This window comes from Necator americanus, chromosome V (genome assembly GCF_031761385.1).
Source record: "Necator americanus strain Aroian chromosome V, whole genome shotgun sequence".
Classification (NCBI taxonomy): domain Eukaryota; kingdom Metazoa; phylum Nematoda; class Chromadorea; order Rhabditida; family Ancylostomatidae; genus Necator; species Necator americanus.
The window spans coordinates 7,826,905-7,850,507 of record NC_087375.1 but is presented as its reverse complement, the minus strand read 5'-3'; the positions used below and the strand labels follow the sequence as shown (position 1 = coordinate 7,850,507).

The 23,603-nt window shown below is 40.4% G+C and overlaps 2 protein-coding genes across 4 annotated transcripts; one reads left to right on the top strand and one right to left on the bottom strand.

Moving 5' to 3' along the window:
• Positions 1 to 139: 139 nt before the first annotated feature.
• Positions 140 to 6,473, bottom strand: RB195_013241 (uncharacterized protein; the record flags this gene model as incomplete). 2 transcript variants are annotated; one of them, XM_013435112.2, is made up of 16 exons in its annotated part: positions 140 to 217; positions 507 to 581; positions 1,011 to 1,079; positions 1,937 to 2,074; positions 2,364 to 2,467; positions 2,577 to 2,711; positions 2,767 to 2,895; positions 2,955 to 3,074; positions 3,183 to 3,272; positions 3,393 to 3,587; positions 3,662 to 3,743; positions 3,859 to 3,948; positions 5,026 to 5,120; positions 5,185 to 5,289; positions 5,539 to 5,644; positions 6,270 to 6,473. In XM_013435112.2, the coding sequence occupies 16 exons, from the start codon at positions 6,471 to 6,473 to the stop codon at positions 140 to 142; spliced, it is 1,815 nt and encodes a 604-aa protein (XP_013290566.2). The 2 variants fall into 2 exon arrangements, with proteins under 2 accessions (XP_013290566.2, XP_064058841.1); XM_064202960.1 differs by having other exon boundaries at positions 6,270 to 6,371.
• Positions 6,474 to 7,970: 1,497 nt separating this feature from the next.
• On the top strand, positions 7,971 to 22,636 carry RB195_013240 (uncharacterized protein; the record flags this gene model as incomplete). 2 transcript variants are annotated; one of them, XM_064202958.1, is made up of 23 exons in its annotated part: positions 7,971 to 8,085; positions 9,714 to 9,825; positions 12,606 to 12,703; positions 12,755 to 12,838; positions 12,923 to 13,027; positions 13,236 to 13,340; positions 13,604 to 13,669; positions 16,164 to 16,252; positions 16,807 to 16,857; positions 18,123 to 18,224; positions 18,287 to 18,393; positions 18,517 to 18,659; positions 18,930 to 19,079; positions 19,156 to 19,289; positions 19,813 to 19,907; positions 19,960 to 20,093; positions 20,174 to 20,256; positions 20,372 to 20,455; positions 21,873 to 21,973; positions 22,041 to 22,047; positions 22,141 to 22,204; positions 22,375 to 22,473; positions 22,563 to 22,636. In XM_064202958.1, the coding sequence occupies 23 exons, from the start codon at positions 7,971 to 7,973 to the stop codon at positions 22,634 to 22,636; spliced, it is 2,202 nt and encodes a 733-aa protein (XP_064058839.1). The 2 variants fall into 2 exon arrangements, with proteins under 2 accessions (XP_064058839.1, XP_064058840.1); XM_064202959.1 differs by lacking the exon at positions 22,041 to 22,047 and having other exon boundaries at positions 21,873 to 22,013.
• Positions 22,637 to 23,603: the final 967 nt, after the last annotated feature.

The following is a 23,603-nucleotide window of genomic DNA, read 5'->3' as shown; positions in this document are numbered from 1 at the left end:
AAGTATATGTGTTTCTGTTATATATATAATTGTAAAAAAAACCCAATTAACCAATTTATTGCTGAAATCTATTAAATATCTCGGTAACTTCTATCATAACAACTCGTTTGATCGAGGATTTGTACATGCGTTTCGGTATCTACTGCTTGATTGTATCCCACAAAACATGCATGAATGAAGAAATTGCAACTGCTCCGGGATCGGGTTTCGTTTGCACCTAAACAAGACCGGATTTGGATGATGACCCATACTACTATCTGTCCTACTAACTACTAGTGTTTTTTTGTTGTTGTTTCAAGTTGGGCAAAGATGGGTGTCTTATTAGCGGTAAATTCCGTCGTTCTCATCATCATTTGACATTGGTGTTTTGCTTCCTAACAAAGTTGCACGCATTTATGGTAGAAAGCCTCGCTTAAGGATGCCGTCAACTAAAAACGCACGAAATGATATGACTTATAGTGCAATTATGTGCTAGTGTGCAGCCAACCATTTTGTGTGTTCCTTACCTCTTTTGCTGTGTAGCTTGCTCTTCCAGCTCTGGCCTTCATTTCAGCTGTAGCTTGAGCTGCTTTTATTGCTGCCTGAAATTGGCTTAGTTTTAATGACTTCATTACAACTAGTACTATTCTACAATGTGTAATAGGTGCTAGTGATCAATAGGATATCTTCGATTTACGTAGCATAAGATTTTTGCGTGGAAGAGAATAAAATATTCAGAATAGACAAAAATGGGTTATTTTATGTCGCCAGCCATTTTGAAATGTTCTTTTGGTATTTTGCAAACTTCGTTATTCACAATTTGAATATATCTGCAATAGATGTTACTTATGTTCTCCAGGTAGTTACAATGGAACAACCGTCGCAGAGATGTTGGAAAACATAGGTGCCGATTTGCGGTGTTTCCATTTAATAAGCGAATAGTTGGAATACGGAAAGAAGATTCTTAACTATTTTTGGAGTAGTTACCTTACGTTATATCACAATTTTACGAAAAATAGTATGAAACAAACCTCTGTGATGACGTCCCACCGACGTTCTCCACTTCTAATCTTCTCCACTGCAGCATGAAGTGCATCCACCTTAATCAGTAACTAGATAATCAGCGTAAAACGGGCATCGGGATGGTGCGTTGCGTCCCCGTGTAGGCGTGCGCTGCCTCCAGGGAGTGCGACAAACTCCGCAGAGCTCTTTTTTCTTGCCGTAGAAGTTTCTTCCTTTTTTTTAGTTCTGCTAAAACTTCTTTTCATTAGTTTCGTCGTTTTTTTTTTGCTCCTACGGAACCTATAACATTTTGGTTTTTAAATTGATGATTGAATTAGTTCCCTATTTTTTCGTGTAACTGCTAATGATTAGCATTTTCCGGTGTAATTGTGAGGTTCCAAAATCATAGAAGAAAGGTGACTATACCCAATTACACAGAAAATGCTGCAGAAACGCTATTCCTACAAACTGAAGTCTTTGAGGAAATGCCATGGGATCCGAAGAATCTTCTGAACTGACGAGAGAAACATTTCCTTAGTATTCTAATGAAGCGTGCCAATCGTGTAACACATAACCTAGGTAAAGATCAGATCCGTACAAACTAGATCGTACAGATCCGTCTGTGGAGCAAAACAAACGCCAAAAGTAATTGTAAACGACTTAGCTAAAACTATGTAATCCTATTTGCGGACTGATAGAAGAAACAACTAAAGAGCGGAAAAAGAAAATGAAAGATTATTGAAGTACAAGGAGATAGGAGTTTTAAGAGTAGCACGTTGCGTTCTGTGTAAAAGAGTTACCCGCACACCTTCACCAAAGGAGCAACGTATATCTCCGATACAAGGCGCTTTACGTCGACTGCAGCCTAACGTTGATTTTTGAGACTTGATTGTAATATTCAAACAGGAAAATCTTCACGCTCAATAAACAATAAGCACTCGACAATCGAGTTTACCAGAGTTCTATCTCCAGGTCTGGCTCCCCCATACTTTTGAACAGTTTCATAAGCCTTTCGAAGGGCCATAACGAAGTCTTGAGAAGTGACTGACTTGGCAAAGGCCTCGGACGCAGCACTGAGCATCAGTGCATAAAGCTGTAATAGGTGTATCATTCTCCCCATTGCAGTGAAACCTCACTTACTCCTGAAAAGATTGCACAGTTCATCTAGGCTGAGACTTGCTTTTCCTCATTCTTCTTGCTTTCAGAAAGAATATCCAAGACATTAGCACAAAGACAAAATAAATGCTACTGAGCATATGCCGTTTGTCAAGCCAAGATAAACTAGTAAATCAACAAAGAAAAATAGGGAAGGAATAAGTTGCAGTGCTGATGGCTCTGTGACGAATTCGACGTCAATGATTTCTGAACGATGGTAGACTTACCGCTCCGCCAGTGCCTCCCACTTCTTGTTCGAAAACTTCGGAGATGCGGAAAAGTAGATCTTGAGCACTGCTTAATTCCAGCGTTTTCATTCGTTCGGTGATTGCTGCAGAAAAAAAGTTAGGGAGATCTGTATTGCTTATTCCTCCATGAATTGTGCTTCTGATAGTATTTCCTACTATCTCAGCGTATTTCTGATTTCATTTTGAACACACCTCTTGAAGCGTGCGCAAATGTTGAGCCGCAGTCACCATCTCCGGCGGCACCATCGAGCGCATTTAACTCAGATTCCATGGAAATCATCTTACTGCAGACTGCATTGACACATTTTCTGGCTAGATCAGCTTGTTCTGAACTTTGTTTTCATGCTCGTAGATTTTGTACTGCTGGCATGATATGTCTTACCCTTCGTGAAAGGTACTCCTCTGGAGGAACCATGACTTAAGATAGATATGTTTTTGTCCGCTGACGGGGCTGTTTCTGCCTTTCCGAGCTTGTCCGCTCCATGCCAGCCTGGTGCTAATGTGGGAGCATCTGCAGCAGATCCAGTTTTACTATGTATTTCTTAGTTAGGGAACACGAATAAACTCGACCTAAGTAATTAAGTATATTATTATCGAATAAGCGTAAAACAGTAAGGCTGATCCCGTGCCCGTCTAGCGAAGTCATGTATGAGCCGCAAAGAATTCGAGCAATATTGATATCATGTTCATCTGAAAGTGGATATTCAGTGACTGTTGGTCTTTCTTTATTTCCAATACATTTGAAAACAATAAAAAAGGAAATGAATGTAAAAACAAATCGGGAGAAGATAAACTCACGACACCATTTGACTGCTTCGCTTTTTATAACACCCATTTCTATTTGAGAAACGCCACCTAAGTTGTTGACGAGAAGCACTACAGATTCGTCTAAATGTGATTTGTTGCATGAAAATCATCATCAACTAGTTCTCCGATTAAAAAATCAGAAATTGTATTCGGGAACATGGTATTTCTCATCTGAAAAGTTCCTAAATTATTTGAAGTTACCTTTTGAGAACTGTACGATTTTCTGAAGTCTGGTCATAATCATATCAACGATTTTATGTGCTGCCTCTATAGGCTCACGACGGCATCCCGGCTCGCCATGGATTCCAAGACCAACTTCCATCATTTCATCAGCCATTGTAAACATCTTGCCTTGACCGGGTACACTGCATGGATAAAGTGAGACGCCCATGGTGCCTAGAAGGGTAGATCCAGAGTTTTAGATGTTAAAAATCTTAGCACTATCTTTTTTTGAATGAGCCCTCATTTACCAGCATTATCATTCATTTTCTTTGACATGGTCTCGATTTGATCTATAGTGTATTTGCCGCTCTCGGCCATTGCACCGGCAACCTAGGAGAGAGTACAATTTTCTTTTCTTATTACCAATTCCTGACATTTGTTGAAGTTTCGATGTCAACTTATGGTTCATTGAGCAGAACAATATAATTTTCTGAGATTGAGGTACCTTCAGGACGAGAACAGCTGCCGCTAAACCCCTTCTTCCTGTAGTTGACAATGCACTGTCAATAGCAACATCATCAGCTATTGTAACTACCTGAAGTTACAAGCGTTCTAGAGAAGATACAGTTGTTGACGAACGTATTATGTAAGGACTGAAACGTAAGGTTGATTTCGCAGTTTTGCTGCGCTATATATGAGTGACACCCAGGGGGCGCTCAGGAGGTACTCATAATTAGGTGCAACCGACAATACAAGACAACTTAACAAAAACCAGTTGACATATTTCAAAATTGCTCATGTAAATACAACAAATTTATAAATGCTTCAAAGGACATGCGGAGGAGCCGAATCCGCCTATGAAGGATTAACGACGTAACGGCGGATCTCAAAGCATTTGAATATAGTAATTATGTCACCACAATCAATCTATCAACGAGTACTGCTGTGAAATGTCCCGTTTTGTAGCAGAGAAGACTATACGAGAGATATTTTTACGGTATATGTAAATGATGTATTTCTTTCTTTTCGTAGGAGTAGAAGCTTGGCTTCAAGATATTCTCTGGTTACTCATTTCATTTTGGAGTTCCTACATTAGTAATCAAGCATTATGTCATAACTTTTATTCACTAGTCTTATCTTGTAGCCTGCACCCAATTAGCTCGGTTACCTTCTGATGCATACTCTGAATGACCAACTCTTCATCATAGGGGTGTTGCGCCAAGTGAAGGAAAAGGATAAAACAACCTTCTTCGTGACAAACTATGCGAGGGGTTCTTTAAAGTTTTGCTGTCGCGCTTTGCACTCTGGACGTTATTTTGGGAGCTCTTGAACCCCAGCCACCACTTTTTGCCAGGTGGCAAGTCAAACTCATAAAGTAACCCTGGGGCTTTTCTCTACATTTTCAGTACTTTTCGTCCTTATTTCATGCAGTTGTGTACGATAAAGATTACTTACTAGTTGTAATGATAACCAAAATCATTTATCGTTAGTATTGGTGCAATCACCGAAGTTCCATGGTTCGGAAATGCAGGGGAAAATACCAGTTTTCACCTCCGTAGAGGTGACAAAAATGTAGTATCGAGTTTGATAAGCTGTACACGACAAGGTGACAAATGCCAGGTCGACACATTCGGCAGCAACTGTATAACTAAATTCCGTACACTTCACTCACGCGCACATCGTGTCCACCTGTTTTATAACGCTCTGCTGCTAATCCAAAATTCAGCCTGTCTCCAGTGTAGTTGATAATAAAAAGTATCGAACCGCCTAAAATTCCCAGCATATTACTGATGAAAAGTTCGTAGAACTTATTCTTCTAAAATAAATAAACCATTCGTAGAAGTTGAATTTAGAGCTGCGCTGACATGACGCGACGGCGGCGATGCAAACACATTTCCGGCAACTGCAGCAGTGAGCATTCCAGGGCCAATATAGCCTAAAAATGGCGATGAATTTCATCATGTAACTTAATTTCCTGATTGTAAGATCATTTGGTTTGGGCATGCAAGTTTTTTGAGGCTTTCCAACTATGAACCATGAACTTGAGAAGTCTTCCAGTGGGTTTGATCTGCGACTTTTTTCTAGAAGCCATCTTTACTCGTGTAAAACGTGTTTTAACCGGGAAATTAGAATGATATTACGTTCCATGATTTCTGACTTATTAAAATAAATATTGAAGAGACACCTGCAGCATACGGCTCGTGTCCTGAGCCTCCACCAGCTATCAGCGCTACCTTCCCTTTCGCGCAATAATCGACATAATCGGATCTCAGAACAACACGACGACAATTCTGCAATTACTATAAATTATGTTTTCCTTGATAGGTCTGCTAGCTGAATAGCTACACATTTTTTAAGATTAAATATCGTTTGTTTCCTTTCCTCAAAGGAAAAAAAGAAATTAAATGTTAAGAAGGAGGGATCTAGAAAAACTCAGGACAGTATCATCCAGGTATTTCACCCACCAACAACTCTGTGGATGGGGTCCCGTCCAGGGGTGTCCAGAATCCTCCGACCTCCAAAGGCACCGTAGACATCACGACGTTTGTGGGGGTGCTGTACTCGAACGCCTCAGCGCTTTCGGGATACGGAAACTTATCGGACGCCCGATCTAATTTGGGATCCCGAATGCACCGTAGCGTTCGAGACTCCCGATATCGACGTCATGGTACAGTACAGTACAGTTGCTAGAGATGAATGCAACCATGCAAATGTTTGCCACATCCAGCCATCAAAACTGAACAGGAACACGAAAAGCGCCCAGAAATAGCGAATATGACGAGCTGTTCATATCGTCAAATTAAGTAAAATAGCTTTTTTTTCCTTTCTCCATATTTGAAATCCTGTTCCCCTCAGTTTCAGCTTTGTAATTCAAGCAACCTTAGTTCTTCATACAATAAGAGATAAACATCTCGCCTTATCGAAAGTGACGTTCTCTGAAGCATTTACGAGACCGTTGAGGGCGTCGTCCACGGCATTCTTTGGATCATTAATGAACTTCTTGGTTATTGTGGACATTTGACGAAGTGAACAGGTGTTGACAGCTAGTGAAATACGGCTATATACTATTCGAGAGCAAAGAATACGACCGGTACGTAGGAATAATGGTAGTGTGAACATCGATTGTGCTTGACTATAGATAATACATAACAGAAATTATTATCTCTTATCCAAATAACAGAAGCTATGCAGCTACGAGAAATGATCGTCAAAGCCATGTCGAGTGCGAACGGTGTTTTTTTGTCACTGTACAGCGATGTTGTTCTTATCGATCGGTCGCGATGGTGACAATATGCAGTTTGAAAAGCTGATTGAAACATACCTTTCTATTTTTTCCATAATGCTTGACTGTATTTGTTTGTTTGGAATTTATTTGTTAACCAGATCTTATCACTGTAATTAGCGATAAGCTAGGAATTCAAAAGCTAGTATTTTGCCTTTTGTCCGAGGTTATTGATTATAAAGATCCTTATTCGTATTGACCGTTGGTATCGCCATATTCAGTGGAGCTACAAGTTGTTTGATGTAAAATCTTTCATAATTTCCTGCTTCGAATTCCTTTATATGTTGCAGCAGCAGAAGAATGAGAAAAGTGTCGTCTGTAATTGAGTAATCACTGAAGAAGAGGTCACTCAGAATGATTTTAGGGGGGTTTTAGTGGGTTTAGGCGTAAATAAGTTTCAAGTGAAATGTGATTTTATGCCATTTTTCGATGCGGTAAACTTATATCGAGAACATGCACCTACATCTTGCCCTTATCCAGCAGTTAACAATACATTGTTTGCAATTACTAATATTTTAGTGTTTTAGAGAGAGGATGTCTCCCAAAAATAGATTACGTTCGTTTGATCTTCCAGCGCTTGTGTTATCTAGAGACTTCGAATATCTTGTCACTCGCAATCAAATTAAATTTTTCGTTGACCTTTAGTCTTTATCATTTGTACATATTTTTTTAAAGTGGTAATCCAATGTATTGTCCTTTACTCACCTTTTGGGTTCCTTTCCGGATGGTTATTTCTTAGGATTCTTTTACCTGCATATGTTCAATCGGGTGAGCTCGATGGCTTTCGCACATGTAACAAGTAGAAGATCTGAAGCAGCAGCAGTTGCGTCCACCCAGTTGAACACTACTACGACACCAACTATAAAATATATCCAGTTGAGCTTGTATTGCCACGAAGCTGGGTGGCTACTTGTTCTCACAGTAGTGTTTTTCGTTTGATTTTTTTTTGCTGTGATTTTGATGGCAAAATATTTCTTATGTATTTCTGTTCGAATATCAAATCGCTTCTATAACTCATCTGAATTATTATGATAAATGGAACCCCTGCTATGTTCCTTGTTTGGTCGAGGCTACACGCTGTTTGTCTTGTTTTTGTCAGTTTTTACCATGCTCTTATCAGTGCGAACGGTAACAACTATAGTAGGAGAGAAGGACGTGATTAAGTCGCAAATGAAATTTGAAATTATTTCACTTTCTTTTTCAGTCGCCACTGTTTTGTGGTCGTCTCCAATCCTGTATTGTATCACAGTTCCTAATACTTTAAATACAGCTATTTTTTCGTCTTTCTACCAACACAGCTTCTTTGCTTTTCCAGATACCGACTTCTTTTCAGTATGCTACCATCAAAGCAGTCGTCATCTGGCCAAACGTCTGTCCCGTTGATTTTACCAAAGATCACAGATTGGCCAAAAGAAAAGAACTCTTCAGTAAATTTATTTCGAATGATTTGTAAGTTGTTTTTTTTTTGTTGCCATAATAAAATGAGTTGTAAGAGTTGAGTACAGGATATCTCGCGTGGGAAGATGAACCACGTAAGAAGTCGCTTCGAAATGTATTCTTGTTCTTGGGAAGGGCAAATCCTCCATCAAATCAGCCTTGAATTACCAGCTTTGAGAATTATGAGATGGTGCACAGGAAAATCTTTTTCGTGATCGAAGAAGATTTAAGTAGTTCTCGTCGTAGACGGAGTAATTTATTACATTGGGGTCAAAACCTGGTGCGCAAGCGGCTTCGCTCGAAGCAACGTGGTGGAACGTGACGGTTGAGATCGACTAGGAAGGAGGTGGAGACTTTCGTTACCACCACTCATCGCTGCACTTCGAGTGAAGTTAGCGAGGATCTCATTTTGATCCCAATCGCTCAATAACCACTCTTCAGGTCGCTTTGATCCGGTTATAGTAAAGCAGAAAGTGCAGAAAGTTTCCGGTCAAAATGGTTATCATACTCGTTAACAATGTGTGTCAGAGTATATTTGGGGAGAAAAGGAATTCCATATTTCCTCGTAAAACTGGCCAACTAACTATATTATAGTCAATGCCTCATTTCGAAGCGCCGGCGTGCAAATCTTTGTCGATATCAGTCTTTTCGTAGAGATTTGTGTACAGAACGTACACCCAAACACACATTTGTTTTTACCTCATGTAAATATGTATTTATAGTCTTTAGATGTAGTAGTAATGTATAGGTATGATGGGAGATGTAAAAGATATTCATAGATATGGATGTAGGTGTAGGTGGATACATGGGATAGGATCAAAACGACATGCAATTGAAGTTGCGTTTAAAGTGGTATGGACTTGGACTCTTACTCATGTCTGCACTCCTATCAGAGTCAGCGAGGGTCCCACCTCCACCAGTGGTTTGCTTCTCAAAAAAGAGTAGAAATCTTAATATTGATTGAAAGAAATTATTCGCAATGCCAGTTGTATAAAGGTGGCGCACTGGCAGGAGTTCTCGAGGAAATATAGTTGGGGGGAGTGGTGGGGGGCACTCAGTGGCGCCATTATTTCTCGACGCTCTAACCTACTTCTTGGTCTTAATAACTTTACATATCATAGATCCTCTAAAACTAATGCTTAGGCCTTAGTTCCCCGAGTGATTTAATTATCTATTCCGAGAAATAAGGGCGCGAATTAGCCTCCAACTACATTTTACCCGAATTCTCATCCTCTGTAGGTCGATTATTTGACACCGGTTAAGACTAGCAAAGCCTTTCCATTCCTTCCGGCATCGATAAATTTCTGGAAAATTTGGTAAGATCTCGGAAAATACTACAACAGTCGGCCTTACACGTTATCGTAGGCGCATATGCGTTCATAAATCTGCAGTTCTCAGATGAAATCGGATCCATGAACACTCTCGAAGTGGATTGATCAACGCCAAACCTTTATATTTCTTAATAGCATCGTTCAGTTGTCGAAACTCGGTGCTGCTTTCTTCATTTTTAGTTATTCCTAGTGTTCTTAGATAATATAAAAAGATCTAATACCTGCAGTTTTGCTACTTTTCTTCTCTGGTTGTGGACCCTCACTTTCCTCGCTAATATTTGATGTAGCTTAATTATTTGGGCCTTTTAGTGGATGAAGACCATCGAGTAAGACAGGAGCAACCAGTTGTCGACCTGGAGGCAGATGTTCTAAAGTTAAGCGATGGGATTGTCACAGTGAGCCCCGTGCCGAAGAAAAGAAAGTCAGTATCTCTTACGTATTTCCGTTTTACATATTCGTCTAACTCTATCCTCTTAATCTATTTATCTATTTTAATCTGGTGGAACCTATCTATCTATTTAATCTGGTAAAACCTGTATTTTGTCGCGTTGTTATTCAAGGAACACGGGAAGAGCCGCAAATTTGGGTAGTTATAATAGAGTCAAAATGACACGAACGATGGTGCAGTTGCGTAAGCGGTAGCGCTCGAAGCGGTGCGGCGATGCGATTAGGATCGCTGGAGAACCCTTCCTAGCATGTGATCCCACCTCGATTGCAACCCCTAACTCCACGCGCCGCTTGGAGCGCGGCCGCTTACACAACTGCGCTGTGCTTTATGTCGTTTTGAACCTATTATGAACTACTGTGGAAGAAACGCGAGCGGAGGCAGTAGGTGCACCAGTTTTCGCTGATAAGAAATATTACCGTGAGACTTCCACTCCAGCAAGTGTAGATTTTATCAGTACTCTTCGTGTCTTGCTCTGCGATTCCCTTTGGGAAACGAGGAATTGGACGGAAACCTGCCCGTTGGGATTTTATTCACCACAGAATAAAGTCACCACTAATGCGTGCGTATAGACACGCATTGAATATTAATTCTACTGCGTTTTTTTTTTGTATTTTCATTGGCAGTACACTTGATACACAACGAAAAAAAACATTCCCGGGATTGCCAGTTTCCACAAAGAAAGAACCGGAATGTGAACGACTCGGATTGTCGTATAAGATGTCGATCGCAACTCCCAAGCCCCATGACCCCCTGGTCGTGTGGCACTCACATATCCCAATTGGTTTTCAATGCTTGCGCCGCAATTTTCCGCAAAACAATGGAGTTGGATATTGTTTTTGCTACATTTGAAAATCATTCTCATTTAACTTGGAATAATCTTTGTTTCTGGACCACGCCGACAAGACACCACTTGTCATTAAACGTGTCCCAAGGCTTCGTTTTCACAATACCCATTCTGGAAGGGTGTCTGCTTGACGTCTCAGTCAAAAAGTCTTGCTGCAGGGTGTCAACTCCTGTGCCAAGGCCGAACATTCACGTTGGTGAAGTTCCAACGAGGACTCTTTTCTTGGAAGTACGAGTTACGACCAAGAGTATAAATCTCGGCACAGTCTGTGCTTGATCCTATATCAGCAAACTTTTTTCGGACTGATTTCAAGTCTCTTCATGTACTTCTGTCGGCGAACATGACCTATTTTCAGAAAGGAGTCACTTTAGGCCAGTAGAAGGCTTTGCGAACTGTTGTCATCCATGGAAAAAATGAACGAAAGTTCTTCCAGTCATCTTTTTCATGGAGATGTCGACCGAAATGCTTGCTGAATACGATGTATTCAAGAAGATCATTCTTATGCACAAATCAAGAACTTTGGATGAATTTCAACCTCGAGGACAAGCTTCTGTAAAATGAACTTCTGTAAAACTATGAACCACATCCTATCATGTTGTGGATCAAGATGTTTACTGAGAATATCATCCGAATGTGCTAATCGCGACTATGAGGAAGCCTCGAAGCGTGGAAGCAAGTACAATACTGTCAGCACTGGTCCATCAAAGCGTGAAGCATCGTATGTGACACTATTAACTAACGCTACGGTCGATGCACCACTACGATGGAGCTCTTCCAGCGCCCCCTTACCATGTCAATTGGGAAGAGGGGTGCGACAAGGTGATACTGTCGCAGTTGTTCACGGCGGCAGTGGATGATGATGTCACTTGCTTGGGAAGAAAGGATACAAAAGGGAAGAGGAGAGGAGAAAATGGAATTAAAAATATCCAGAAAAAGACGTCGACAACGAACGTCTAATGCGAAGACTGAGGAATACAACTCGAAGGCTTCGAAACAGTGGAAAGCGCATCATACTTCAGGCGTTCCATGAATCCAATCTATGAATACAATACCTAAGCCCTGCCGCTCGGCCTATATACTGGAAATCATTGCTAATGAAATCTTCTCAGAAATGCTAGTCAAAATTGTGTTTTGAACTGTTTTAATGACGGCCGGCAACGTATTTTTAAGGTGCGTGTTGAAATCGTTTTGTTAAATTTAAAAAAAAAAACCAGTGTTGACTTGTCTACTGCGTCTGGGACAAATGTTGAAGCTGATCATCTGCATAAGTTTATTGCTAATGTAATATTATATGTATTCTTTCTTTTTGACTTAATCGGCGGGCTGATGACATCGCCTGACACGATTACCCGCATCTTCGCCGAGGTGTGCCGTCCTTGAACACAGCTCTGCCCAACCTTCTCGATCTTCTTCGAGAGCTTGCACAGAATCAATCCATTCGTCGCTATTCCATATTCTGCGAAACCTTACGCCGCCTGAACCGCCTATCTACGCCGAGTGTCCTCAGGTCCTCTTTCACGACCTCAGTCCAGAACTTCCATTTTCGGCCAATTGGCTTCTTCCAGCTCGAACTAGACAAACTCCTCAGAACTCGTTGAAGAAGGCGATATGTATTCTATATGTAATATTATTGCTAATTGTTTTATTGATGATGTCGATTGCCCGCTAGGTCTCAAAATGTCTGTATGGCCAGTTTTAGGTATATCCTAAAAATAATCAAATTCTAAGGCTTCAAATACTTCTCCTCAGAGAAGCCCCCGTCAGCTAGGTCGGTAGTTGGCTTTTCCCCTAAATTTTTTCCCTTGATATATGCATGCAACCACATATGAAACACTCATTTTCACCTCTTTACATGCGTTCATATATGTATAAAATGACCAAGCGATGCGCTTTAAATACTGTTGTTTAGAGAAGATCCTGCCACTGATGACTGCATCATATTGGACAACTATGAGAACAAACCGTCCTCGAGCACTGCAGTTAAGAATTACGACATTGGAAAGCCGGGTTTGTTGGGTTGCACCTTTAAATGGAAAGTTGCCTTACGCTTATTTTTAGTCAACAAGAAGGTGCGAGCCATACGGCGCACCTCAAAACTCCCGTGGAACCCTCTAGAAGCTACTTTTCATGTACCACAACAGGGTATGTTGCTTAGTTAAAGAATTTTACTGGAGTCAGTTCCTATCACCTTACCCAGTAAGCTGTCTTCTAGGACTCGGTTTTTAGTGTTGAAGCCGTCTCCGTCTCTGATATCATCGGATAAGGTGATCGATTTAAACGATGAAAAACGAGTGTCCTCAGCAAAAATCACAACAATTCGTGATGTTCTGGGTAAATTTGTCTTTGTAAAGTAGCGTTTCAACAACGGTACAGTTGCAAAGGTCTTGAAATAAAGAAATATTCATGACGATTTGTTTATGAAAGTTCATCATAGAGTGGCACCTAATCATATCTTCTTTTGCATTATGCTTTCGCAAACTTTTAAATGTCTTAGGTGATTGCGACGATTTTTCCATCCTCAATTAATTCTCGTTTCCAGATGAGTTGTGTGTACCACCGAGTCCACCAGAAGAAGGGGAAATCGTTGAGAGTTCAGAAAGTACAGAAACAGGAGAAAGCTGTGTTATTGACTTGACACACGAAGGTTCGTCGAGGTGGACTTCTCTGTTGATCTTTTTCGCGGCTTTATGTCGTTAGCGAAGACTATCATGTCTCCCTATTGTATTTGTGTTAAAAAGAATAATTTTCGATTGAAGGAGATTCAGCATACTTCTCTTTTTTGAGAAATCAAATCTTTTTTTACTGTTGAAATCTTCTTTTGCTTGTTCAAGTTGTTTTCTCGAACGAGCTCAACATGTTCTTCCATTTTTTGTTAAGCAGGCCTCACACCTCTATAATTTATTTCAGAAGAGCTTCAACTGACATTGCGCTCTCAAGTGGAAGGAGACGTCATTGATTTAACCGTTGAAAATGGTCAGTTGGTTATTCCTCGTAACGGGATTTGAGAAGTTATTTTTCGAAGCAATTTTAACCCAGAAAGTGTATTTATAAAGAGCTCAAACTTGACTTTACATTTATATTCCCTCGCTAAGGGGATAATAAAATGAATAAAGTGCGCGGTGCTGATGAATCCTTATGCGGACATGCGCTCATAAACCTCCACATCAGCGCGTAATGGTGCCTTTAAAAAATAAACCTTCATCGGATTACACCAGTTACAGTCATCAAGTTCGATAATTACCTAAAAATTAGATTGTGATGATTAAAATAAGAACAATATGGTGAAGATATAACATCAGTGTTTGCTCCAAAAGAGTCGAAAGAGTTGTTGCTTCTATGAAAATAGGGAATTGGTCACATAGACTAAGTGTACACTAAATCTTAATCTTAGGGTAAATCTCAATACCCAACACAGGCTACATCTACACCTTTTCATATGTTTAGAGATGTACAAGTTGTGCCCGTATGCACCACCTAAAGCTTCTTTAATGTTATCATGTTTCTATGTAAGTACCATTACTCCAGACCCTCCTTGATATGATTACGCCTACCTCCCACAAATTTGTCAATATTTGTAGGATTGCCTATTTACGTATCATAATCTACCACTGTACCACACTTATTTGGCTCATTTGACGTAATCGGCGTTCAGGTGATACGGCTTAACGCGGTTATCCGCATCTTCGCTGGTATGTGACGTCCTTGAAAATATCCGAGCCCATCCTGTTCGATCTTCAGTCAGAGTTCGCATATAATCTACCCATCCGTCGCTGTTCCAAAAGCGGCGGAATTTTACGTCTGGACTGAACTCCCTATCAACGCCGACTGTCCTCAGAACGTTCTTTTACGACCAGGGGGCCTTTTCCAACTAGAATCTGGAAGCATCCTCAAGACGCCTTGAACAAGACGATCAGACGGTCTCCTCAGAACGTGACCAAAGAAGCGAAGACGATTTTCTGTGGCCACTTCACAAGACCGGGCAAGATGTTGATGTTTTTTGACGTACTTACTACTTTACTCGGAGGTGGACATGTTGTGCTCACCGACGTGTAGTCGGTGAGTACACCATGTCCACTTCCGACTAAAGTTCTTCGTTATCGCACACCTTCAGCTAAAAGTAGCCTAACAGTCATCTAAACAGCTTTCTTTCCATGCAGTTAAGCTTCTCCATCACTGTCGACGGCGCTTCTCAAATCTTTGATCTGTATATAATGGTTGGGCGAATTGCGGATAAGTAGACTCGCAGCTTGACTTCGTTGACGATGGTGGTCGACCACAGGCTTTAGTTAATTAATTGAATTCCGAAGTAGCTTTAGCGCATCTTAGCTGCTATCGTTTTTCAGCATAGAGGCCGAATAACAGAGCTCATCCACGAGTTCGATAGGTTTTTCGTTCACTTTGATTCCCGTAGAGTGTCTCGAGGAGACCTACATCTGTTTACATTTATCAGGGCGGCTGACGACGCAACCTCAGACGCTTCTCCAGGCTGAATTCACCAGTAGTGCGGGGAAACACCCGCAGAATTGCACGTGGATATTGCATCCGCAGATGCAAAGGAGAACTTCTTCTTCGCTGCTAGAATTCGCTTTCTGTGCAGCGTCCTGAATACATTTAGTGGAAGAGTCAGCGTCATCCTTTTTCTTCCTGGTCCGTATTCCAATATTGGTCCACACTCGTTGCCGGAACTTTTTCTGCATTCCTCGTTTCTCAGACCTGCCAAGTCGAGCTTCGGTTGGTGTTGAGCTCCCTCTTTTTCTTTTCCTGGAATCGTATCGTAAAGCTGAGAAGAACTGGGCGGTGGTTGAAATCGATTGGGACGTCCCAGATAGCTCTAGATTTTCGAATATCTGGCAAAAGGATTTTCTTCGTCAGAACATAATCGAGCTGAACCTTAAGAGTCGGCATCTTCCGCTTTCGCTGCTCTTTCGGGGTTAGTGGGGTGGTCTTAAACGTGGATCTAGTAATGAGATTCGCAAAGGTCTATCAGACCATTCCCGATGTCCGATGTCTGCTCCGTGGATAGAACCATTTTTCAAATACATCAGATTGTTGTTCAAGTCCCATCTTCGGATTCGCATCAATTCCGACAATTATCGCCTGCTGGCTTGTTATCTTGGATATCAACGTATTAAGTTCGTCATAAAAAGGGTCGTTGTTTTGGTCCTCAGCGGGCTCCGTAGGTACGTGAGCCCTTACGATCCACAGTTTGTGTCCTCTGCGACCCCGTAGTCGACCAGAGGCGCATCTTGACGACGTTGAACCAAACTCCTCCACGATATTATTACATGATATATCATCCACGATATTATTCCATGATATATCATATTGCAGTGTTTTTAAAGAGAATTGCCAGCATTATGATCAGCATAAAAATTTGCACATCCTCCCTTAATAAAAAGTATAGCAATCCCTTTTAAACTTATCACGATGAACACGGTTCCACGTTTTGTTTTCTTACCATTTTCAGAAGTCTCGGATAATGAAAGTGAAGTGGTATGCATGGAAGACTTGACGGTTGTTGATGTAGAGGAAGTCAGCATCATTCAAGCCGATGATGTGAGTTTGAAACCTCTTTAAGCTCTCCACTATATGGCTCATCCACCAATGTTATTGAAATCTAAGGAAAAATATACGAAAATGTCTCGTTAGGGGGAATCTGATGAACGCAATGTCTCGGGAATTTACCAATGATTTTGACTTCCTTGTTCGTTGTGCGCATGCTTTTTCTGCTCTAGAAGCCTTTATTTTGCATGACGTGCTTTCTGACTGAGGTTAGTTCTGTCCTGTAATTTTTTTGCCGCATAGAGAGTGACTTTATGATACTTGTACACATGTTTGCCGAATCAGAAATTGCGTGCCTTGTAACAGACGCGTTGCGGTTTTTCGTGTGAATATATCTTATCTATCAACCGTTGCACATTGATAGTTGTGAGTACTACATTTTAAAGGAGGTTTTTACTGTTATCTCTTAAAACATTCTTCCTTGTTAGATCATATGAAACAATATCCCATATTCCGCAACTCCATAAGGCAAGAATTGCGTTGTTGTTATGTCATGATCTTTGTTTCTCATCAATACCGTACTGTACTTGTGAAGGAAATGTTTTCAGTCTACGAAGAATCGAAGAAAATCCATCGAAAAAGTATCGTTTAGATCAACAGTGGGTTGTTTTTCACCTTCTTCCTCTAACATTATCTTCTCTCTTCTTTATTTTATTACACTTATTCCTCTTTTCATATATAGTACTACGTTGTTTGGAAAATAATTGCTGTTATGTTTGTCTTCTTACATTCCTTCAAAGCATGCATTTTTTATTACTTGTATATACTTAAATCCATTCATTATTCATCCATTCATTTCATTCGATTCATTCATAATGTTAATATAACGGTTGACAACGATAACTAGAAAAAGCAGTCGAAGCAGATGCGTGCAAAACAATACGGAATATTGCTACAGAATTAACTTCTTCAAATTCCTTCGTAATGAAGCGTTTTAACGTAGTTCGAAAGGCTGCGAAAATTGGGTGCCACATCAACTGAGCAACGCTGACAATAGAAAGCGAGCCACCAGAGCCGGAATTCTGTATCGCCTAGCCAACAACAGCGGCTTTTCGATTTCTTTATAATTCTAGATGAAAAACGTATGCTCCACGATCATACTACTGGAAAACAGCAGTGCTAGATCCTCGGTGAGCTTCGGAAACCGAGTTTTGAGCCAGGAAAAGATGATGTTTTGCGTATGCTCGAACACAAAGCAAGTGGTATACTTTGAGGCGTTGAGTTTTGGTCAAGCAGTTAATGCGCATCTCTTTGATTCATAGCTACATGGATAAGAAATTGCGCCGTCAAAGAGTGTATTCGTCTGACGTCTAAAAAACTTCTTCACTACAGCGACAAACCGCAATAGTGGAAGGCGTTTCTCATCTGTCATGCACCCCAGATTCGGCGTTTCTAGGCTTCTATCTGTTCCATCAGATACAACACGCACTGGTTGAGAAAAAAAGAAGAACCACGAAAAGACAGACAAGTATAGAAAACACGTATTATAGTCGGACCAAAACGACTTTAAGCACGGTGCAGCTGCGTAAGCAGTTCCGTTCGAAGTGGCGCTATGGAGATAGCGGTAGGAATCGAGGTGAGACCATCGCAAACTGCAGCAATGAATGTTACCAGTAGGAATCCTCACCCGATCCTATCCGCTGCGCTCCACCGCACCGTTTCGAGCGCAACCGCTTACGCAACTGCACCATGGTTCATTACGCTTTGACTCTACTATACGTGGAATTATTGCAATTTTTAAAAGTAGATTTTGGTATCTTTTTCTTCGTCAAAATCTACTTAAGCAGATGTTTTCCGAACCGCCTGTTGGCGTTCTTTTATTACCTCAATTCGGTTTATTTTATCAGCTTTCTGAGCTTCACAGGTATGTAGTGGTATACGGAGAAAGCCATCAAACGATGATGCACTTTCGAGAGGTACGAAAGAGGTAACAGGAGTAACTCCTCGATACTGGGAGAGACTTACGGTAAGCTTCAACTCTTCCATTCTTCTGCGTACGCACGTTTTTTGTGCTATTTGAAAATTCAGGGGGCTCCGAAACTTTCAAGTGGCAACGTGGAATTTCGAGTGTGCAGCTACAATGTACTGTGTCAGTTGACAACATTGAAGACAATGTACTTGTATAGACATTTGGGGTAATTTTTGAGACTGAACTTACGATATTTTTCAATGAAGATTGCCTCATTATTACTTCTTGTGTCCTCTTCTCAAGAACTTGAAATGTTACGGTACTTTACAAAAATTTTGGAAACGTTAAGGGAAGACAACAACCCTCTGAGATGGGAAAACCGCTGGCCAATGTTGGAGCAAGAACTATTGCGTTTGAACGCTGATGTGTACGGTTTGCAAGAAGTTCAATACGACCATTTCGATTCGCATTATCGGCCAGCAATGTCAAAAGGTCCGTTTTGTTGGTAAAGCAGGGTCAAAACGAACCGAAGCTCGGTGCAGTTGCGTAAGAGCCTGCGCTCGAAGCGGGGCGGTGGAGCGTGGCGGTTCGGATAGAGGGGGACCTTTGCAAACGCCATTCATCGCTGCAGTTGGCGATGGTCCCATCTCAATCCAACTGCTAGCTTCACTGTGCCGTTTCGAATCAGCCGCTTAGGCATACCATATGTTATACTGCTGATCTTATTCTTTCGTTGCCGTGATTGCAACTATTGATTTGAAGTAGGATATGCTGCTTACTACAAACAGCGTACTGGTGGTATGAACGATGGATGTGCTGTTTTTGTTAGGAAATCAAAATTTGATGTTCTCCGGTATAGGATTGTGGAGTACTTTGTGGCTGCAGGTACAACCATGGATAGAGATCAAATAGGTATGTGATGATAACATACACGTGATTGTGTCATCATTCTTTTAGTGCTCTTAACCTGATACTACTTGCTATTTAGGGCAAGTGTTAAGGTTGCGATGTAAGAAAACAGGTCAGGAGCTCATCTACGCTAACACTCATTTGCTATTCAATTCAGCACGTGGAGATATCAAAATAGGACAGCTGGCGATGCTTTTTGCGAACATATATGATGTGCGTCTCTCATTATGTTGTAAATTTCATTTTTTTCGATTTGGTTTCTCTTGAATACTTTCTCTAGTCAGTAGCGATGTTTGACCAAAGTTTGTATTAGCGCCTACCATCTCACTTGTTTTCGTCCATTTATTTCAATCTGTTCGCCCACACCAGTTCTGGTTTTTCATCTGGTACTGGGATCGTGCGAATTTATATGAAAGTTTCCGAAAAAAGAACAAGCCAATAACAGGCAAGCAGGACTTCCACAGTTTTGTTTTGCCTTTTGTTGGTTTGTGTCATCCGGGATTCAAAGATTTTGTTACAGCATCCTGAAAAAGTAGTATGGGTTATCGCAATAAAGAAACTGCTGTTTTCAAAACTTTGGGTTGCAGTTCTCGCTGTTAGGTGTCTAGTGTGAGCTAATCGTGATCGTATAGTGACAGTGGCAGAATGATTGCAAACAGTATATTTTTCTTCAAAATGTTCGCTAGTATTATATTGGCTGTTCAAATATTTCCAATTTAAAGATTGCTTTTTTAAGGTAATAAAAGAAGGTACTCCTTGTCCGGTGATCATTAACGGTGATTTTAATATTGAGCCACTGTCTTATGTCTACACTTATATTAGCGAATCGAGGTGGTCATTCATTTTCAGTATCATTTTTTTTAACATTAATCGAGACTTTTAGTGTGTACTTACGAGGTCTTCCTCGAAACGAACTGTCTGGACAAGGTGAGCGAGGAGGTCCATGTGTACAAGCGAACAATATTTTGCCATTCGCTGCAAATATTGGGCGGGATAGCATGTTTGTTGATGGGAACTGTACGTTCATCATTTTATTTTGTCTAAATGGGAATTTTACTTCCATGGCAGACGCCGTCTATTTTAACATAGATATTAAGGTCTGCGAACAGTTGCCGCTGATTATTTCACCCACCCTCTTTGCCTTGCTTCTGTTTATCACCATTTTCGGGATGATGGAAAGGTTAGTGTTTTCTATCTTTTTTGCGTTTTAGCCCATATTGTTGAAGGTATTTGCTTCCACTTCTTCATGAAGTACCGGATCGAGTGGCTCAACCTCTTCTTAGATAAATTTTCAGAAAGAAGTATCTACTTACCATAAGGAAGTTGCGAATCCAGACTTCATTTTCTATTCTATTGAGAAAAAGGAAATGATTGATTCTGTAAGTGCAGTTTTCTTACCGTTTTTTCTTGCAATATTCTTTGAAAATAATACTTTCATCGCATTTTTACCGTTTTTTTTTCTTTTAATATTCTACGAAAATAATACTCTCATCGCATTTCTCATTTCATTTCTTTCTCGTTCAGTAACGGGTCGTGTTACTTCACTTTACTTGCTGTACTTTTAACCAACTAGTATCCAACCAGTTGTGTGCAGATGCAAAACTGTTAGATTAGTGTCTGACATAATGGGACGAGAAAACGCAGAAATTCAGGAGTAAATTTAGGAGCACATTAGTACAGCCTTATTAATGAGCCATTGCATTAGTTCTTGATGTTCAGCCCACTTTCGGCAAATTTCGATTATTATGATTTATGTTTTATTTGAATATATGACTCGATACTACTGTTTTGCATCCCTTATCCCATTGTTCCCCACTTCATGGATTCCGTGCCATTTTTAAGATCGTTTTTAAAATCTAGATCGCTTGGCCCTGCCTTCCTTCCTGTTCCTCTTTCTTAGCACCGGCAAAAATTGAGTTCCTACGAACTAAGGTCTCATAAACCTCCCAGGAGCGGAACACATGTTAAAGCTTGGAAAGGTAACTTACTAAAAGTATGTAGTCCTATTCACGGACTATCACACAGAAAAAGTAATGAAGTTCAATACAAAATAAAGGAGGTTCGTGGAGTTTTCCGTCGTGTCACCAGCGCTCAGCTATTATTTGCATGCCTCTTTACAAGCTGCTCGTAGTCCTTTCTCCGCGTAATTTGTTTGTTATTCCTACTTTCGTTTCCTTCCGCTTCCTTTGAGATCAAAAAGAGCAGCGATAAATCGACATGTTCGCCACGAGATCTCTCCAAATGTCTCCTACCCACACCGTAACTGGACTGGCTGCCCAGTGCGTGCAACCAACTGACGAGAGCGATTACGACTGGGTCTGGCCTCTCACTGATCATTTTGTTGTACGGAACAAAATCCTCCAGCTTAACTATCCAAATTTGATTTCGATTTTTTTGAATTCGCTTTTCAAATCTTCTCTCGCGTATTTAATTCCTTTGAGACGTACGGAGCAGACTTATGGCGAGAAAGCAGCAAAAGGGCTTGTTCTATTGATTTTCATGGTGCAAATTTTTTACCTCCACTAAAGGACTGTGCCGACTACTGCTACAGTCTGAACCGCTAATTTTTCGCAGCATCAATGTTCAAATAAAGTTCTCTTACTGGCAGAGATAGTTATAATGTTCATTTTAACACGAACGAGGAGATTTTTCAAGGAAACCATTTCCAAAATTCACTTTTCAATCAAAATTAATTATTCCTAGCTGTACGTTGGAAACTCAAGGATTTTATGATAGTCTTCAATTTTTTTAAATGTGGAAATATGCAGTTTAGCTGGATTACTTCTCCATGTTTAGATGACAAAGGTATACGAGCTTCCTGAGCTTCGACTATTACGAAGATTAGGTTTACCTGATCATGAAACGCTGAGAAATACATTAGGACCATGGCCAAATCAGTGCGTTCCCAGCGATCATATTCCACTAGTGGCGGATTTTGTGCTGACAAAATCAAAAGCGAAATAGGTGGGTGGTACGGACTTTGTTCCTTGTTTATTTGAGAAGGAAGAACAATTGTTAGCATAAGAAGCGTTAGATCCTTGATGATATGCTTCATTCCTTGCAGGCTCATCTGCAATTAGTACTGTACGTCATTCGTTATATTCTTATCTCTGTCCCATGCCATCAATGTACGTTTACTTTCTATGGTCTTCATGAAATTATGCTATAAGAAAAAAAAAACAGTTGAAGTTATTGTTATTTGGCGAGTATTCACCATTTCGCATTCAGATTCATTCAAATTTGTTGCCATTATAGCGTTCTTTGGTGGAAGTGAATTTCCTTGAAAATAGCTACTTAGGTCGAGGAGCCCGTCCTAAAGCTCAACTTGTTTGCAGCTCTTCTAATCTGAAATTTACCTCCGTCCTCCTACTGGATCTACTACTGTATTCATTCTACGGTTGGTTTTAGTTGGAACAATTTCTGGTATTTTTTGAAAAACTTAGTTCACACAGTCCTTTGTGGCGTAGAAGAATATTTCCGTTTCAGAGCGCATGAACCTTTTGTTGCCAATCGGAGCAAAATGTCTTCATGTATGCTTGTTACTGATATACATTGTGTAACTTCTTTCTGTGATTACTGTCATGTCGCTATTGTTTTAATTTCTTTGTTCCTCATTTCATTGAACTGCATTTAGCTTTCGCTTCTTTTCCTCTCTTTCTAGTTTTTAACAGAGTCGTTTTATTCGTTTCCTCCAACTCGTCAACGCTTAGAATTTGTGTAAAACTTTCTCAGGACAACTGCACTCAGGGTTTTCTGTGAAACTCTTTTTGTCCTAAACCTTTTTGTAGTTATTATCTTCGTCGTTCGGGTACTATGTGCTTCGTGGACTTTTACTTTTTGTATCCAAATAGACGCTTAAATCAATGGAAATGTACCTAGTAGAGTTTAGTACGCAACCAGTTGAATTTAGTACATCCTCAAGGCATACTGTGCTTATTCCGCGTTGATAGAGATAGTATCCGAGGGGTTCATCCTTCGATTGAACAAGATTCCCCCTGGCATGAATGTGAACAATATTAGCTCGATGCATGTTTTAGGAACATCCCATTATTTACTTTTGTCATAGATAGGATTGCGTTGATTTGACAATGTGATATAGTATTTTTGTTATCAACTACGAATGTGAATATAACGCTCAATATTACCTTGAACTCGAAGCTCTCCTCAGTTCTGGACGGACGTGTTCAATCTTCAACCAGTGAATAATTTCAATCAATGGCTTTTTTGAGGTTTCTATTTCTCCACTATTTTCATTGATCATATTTTTTTAAAGTTTTGTTCTGAGACAACTTATTCTTTCTTGTCACCACTAAATCGTTTGCTGGGTTGTCAGCAATCTTTTCTCAAACTTTGTCAGGGATTGAAGGGATAGAAGTCTTCTTTTCATTGGAGTAGTTGTCATGCTAGTATTCCGGACCTATGTGTTGAGAAAGTGCGAAATTCAGGTTCCGATTCAAATGTGAAAGTCAGCAGAACGATATATACTGCTACTAACAGAAACATAATTGGCACATTATTAGAGAAGAG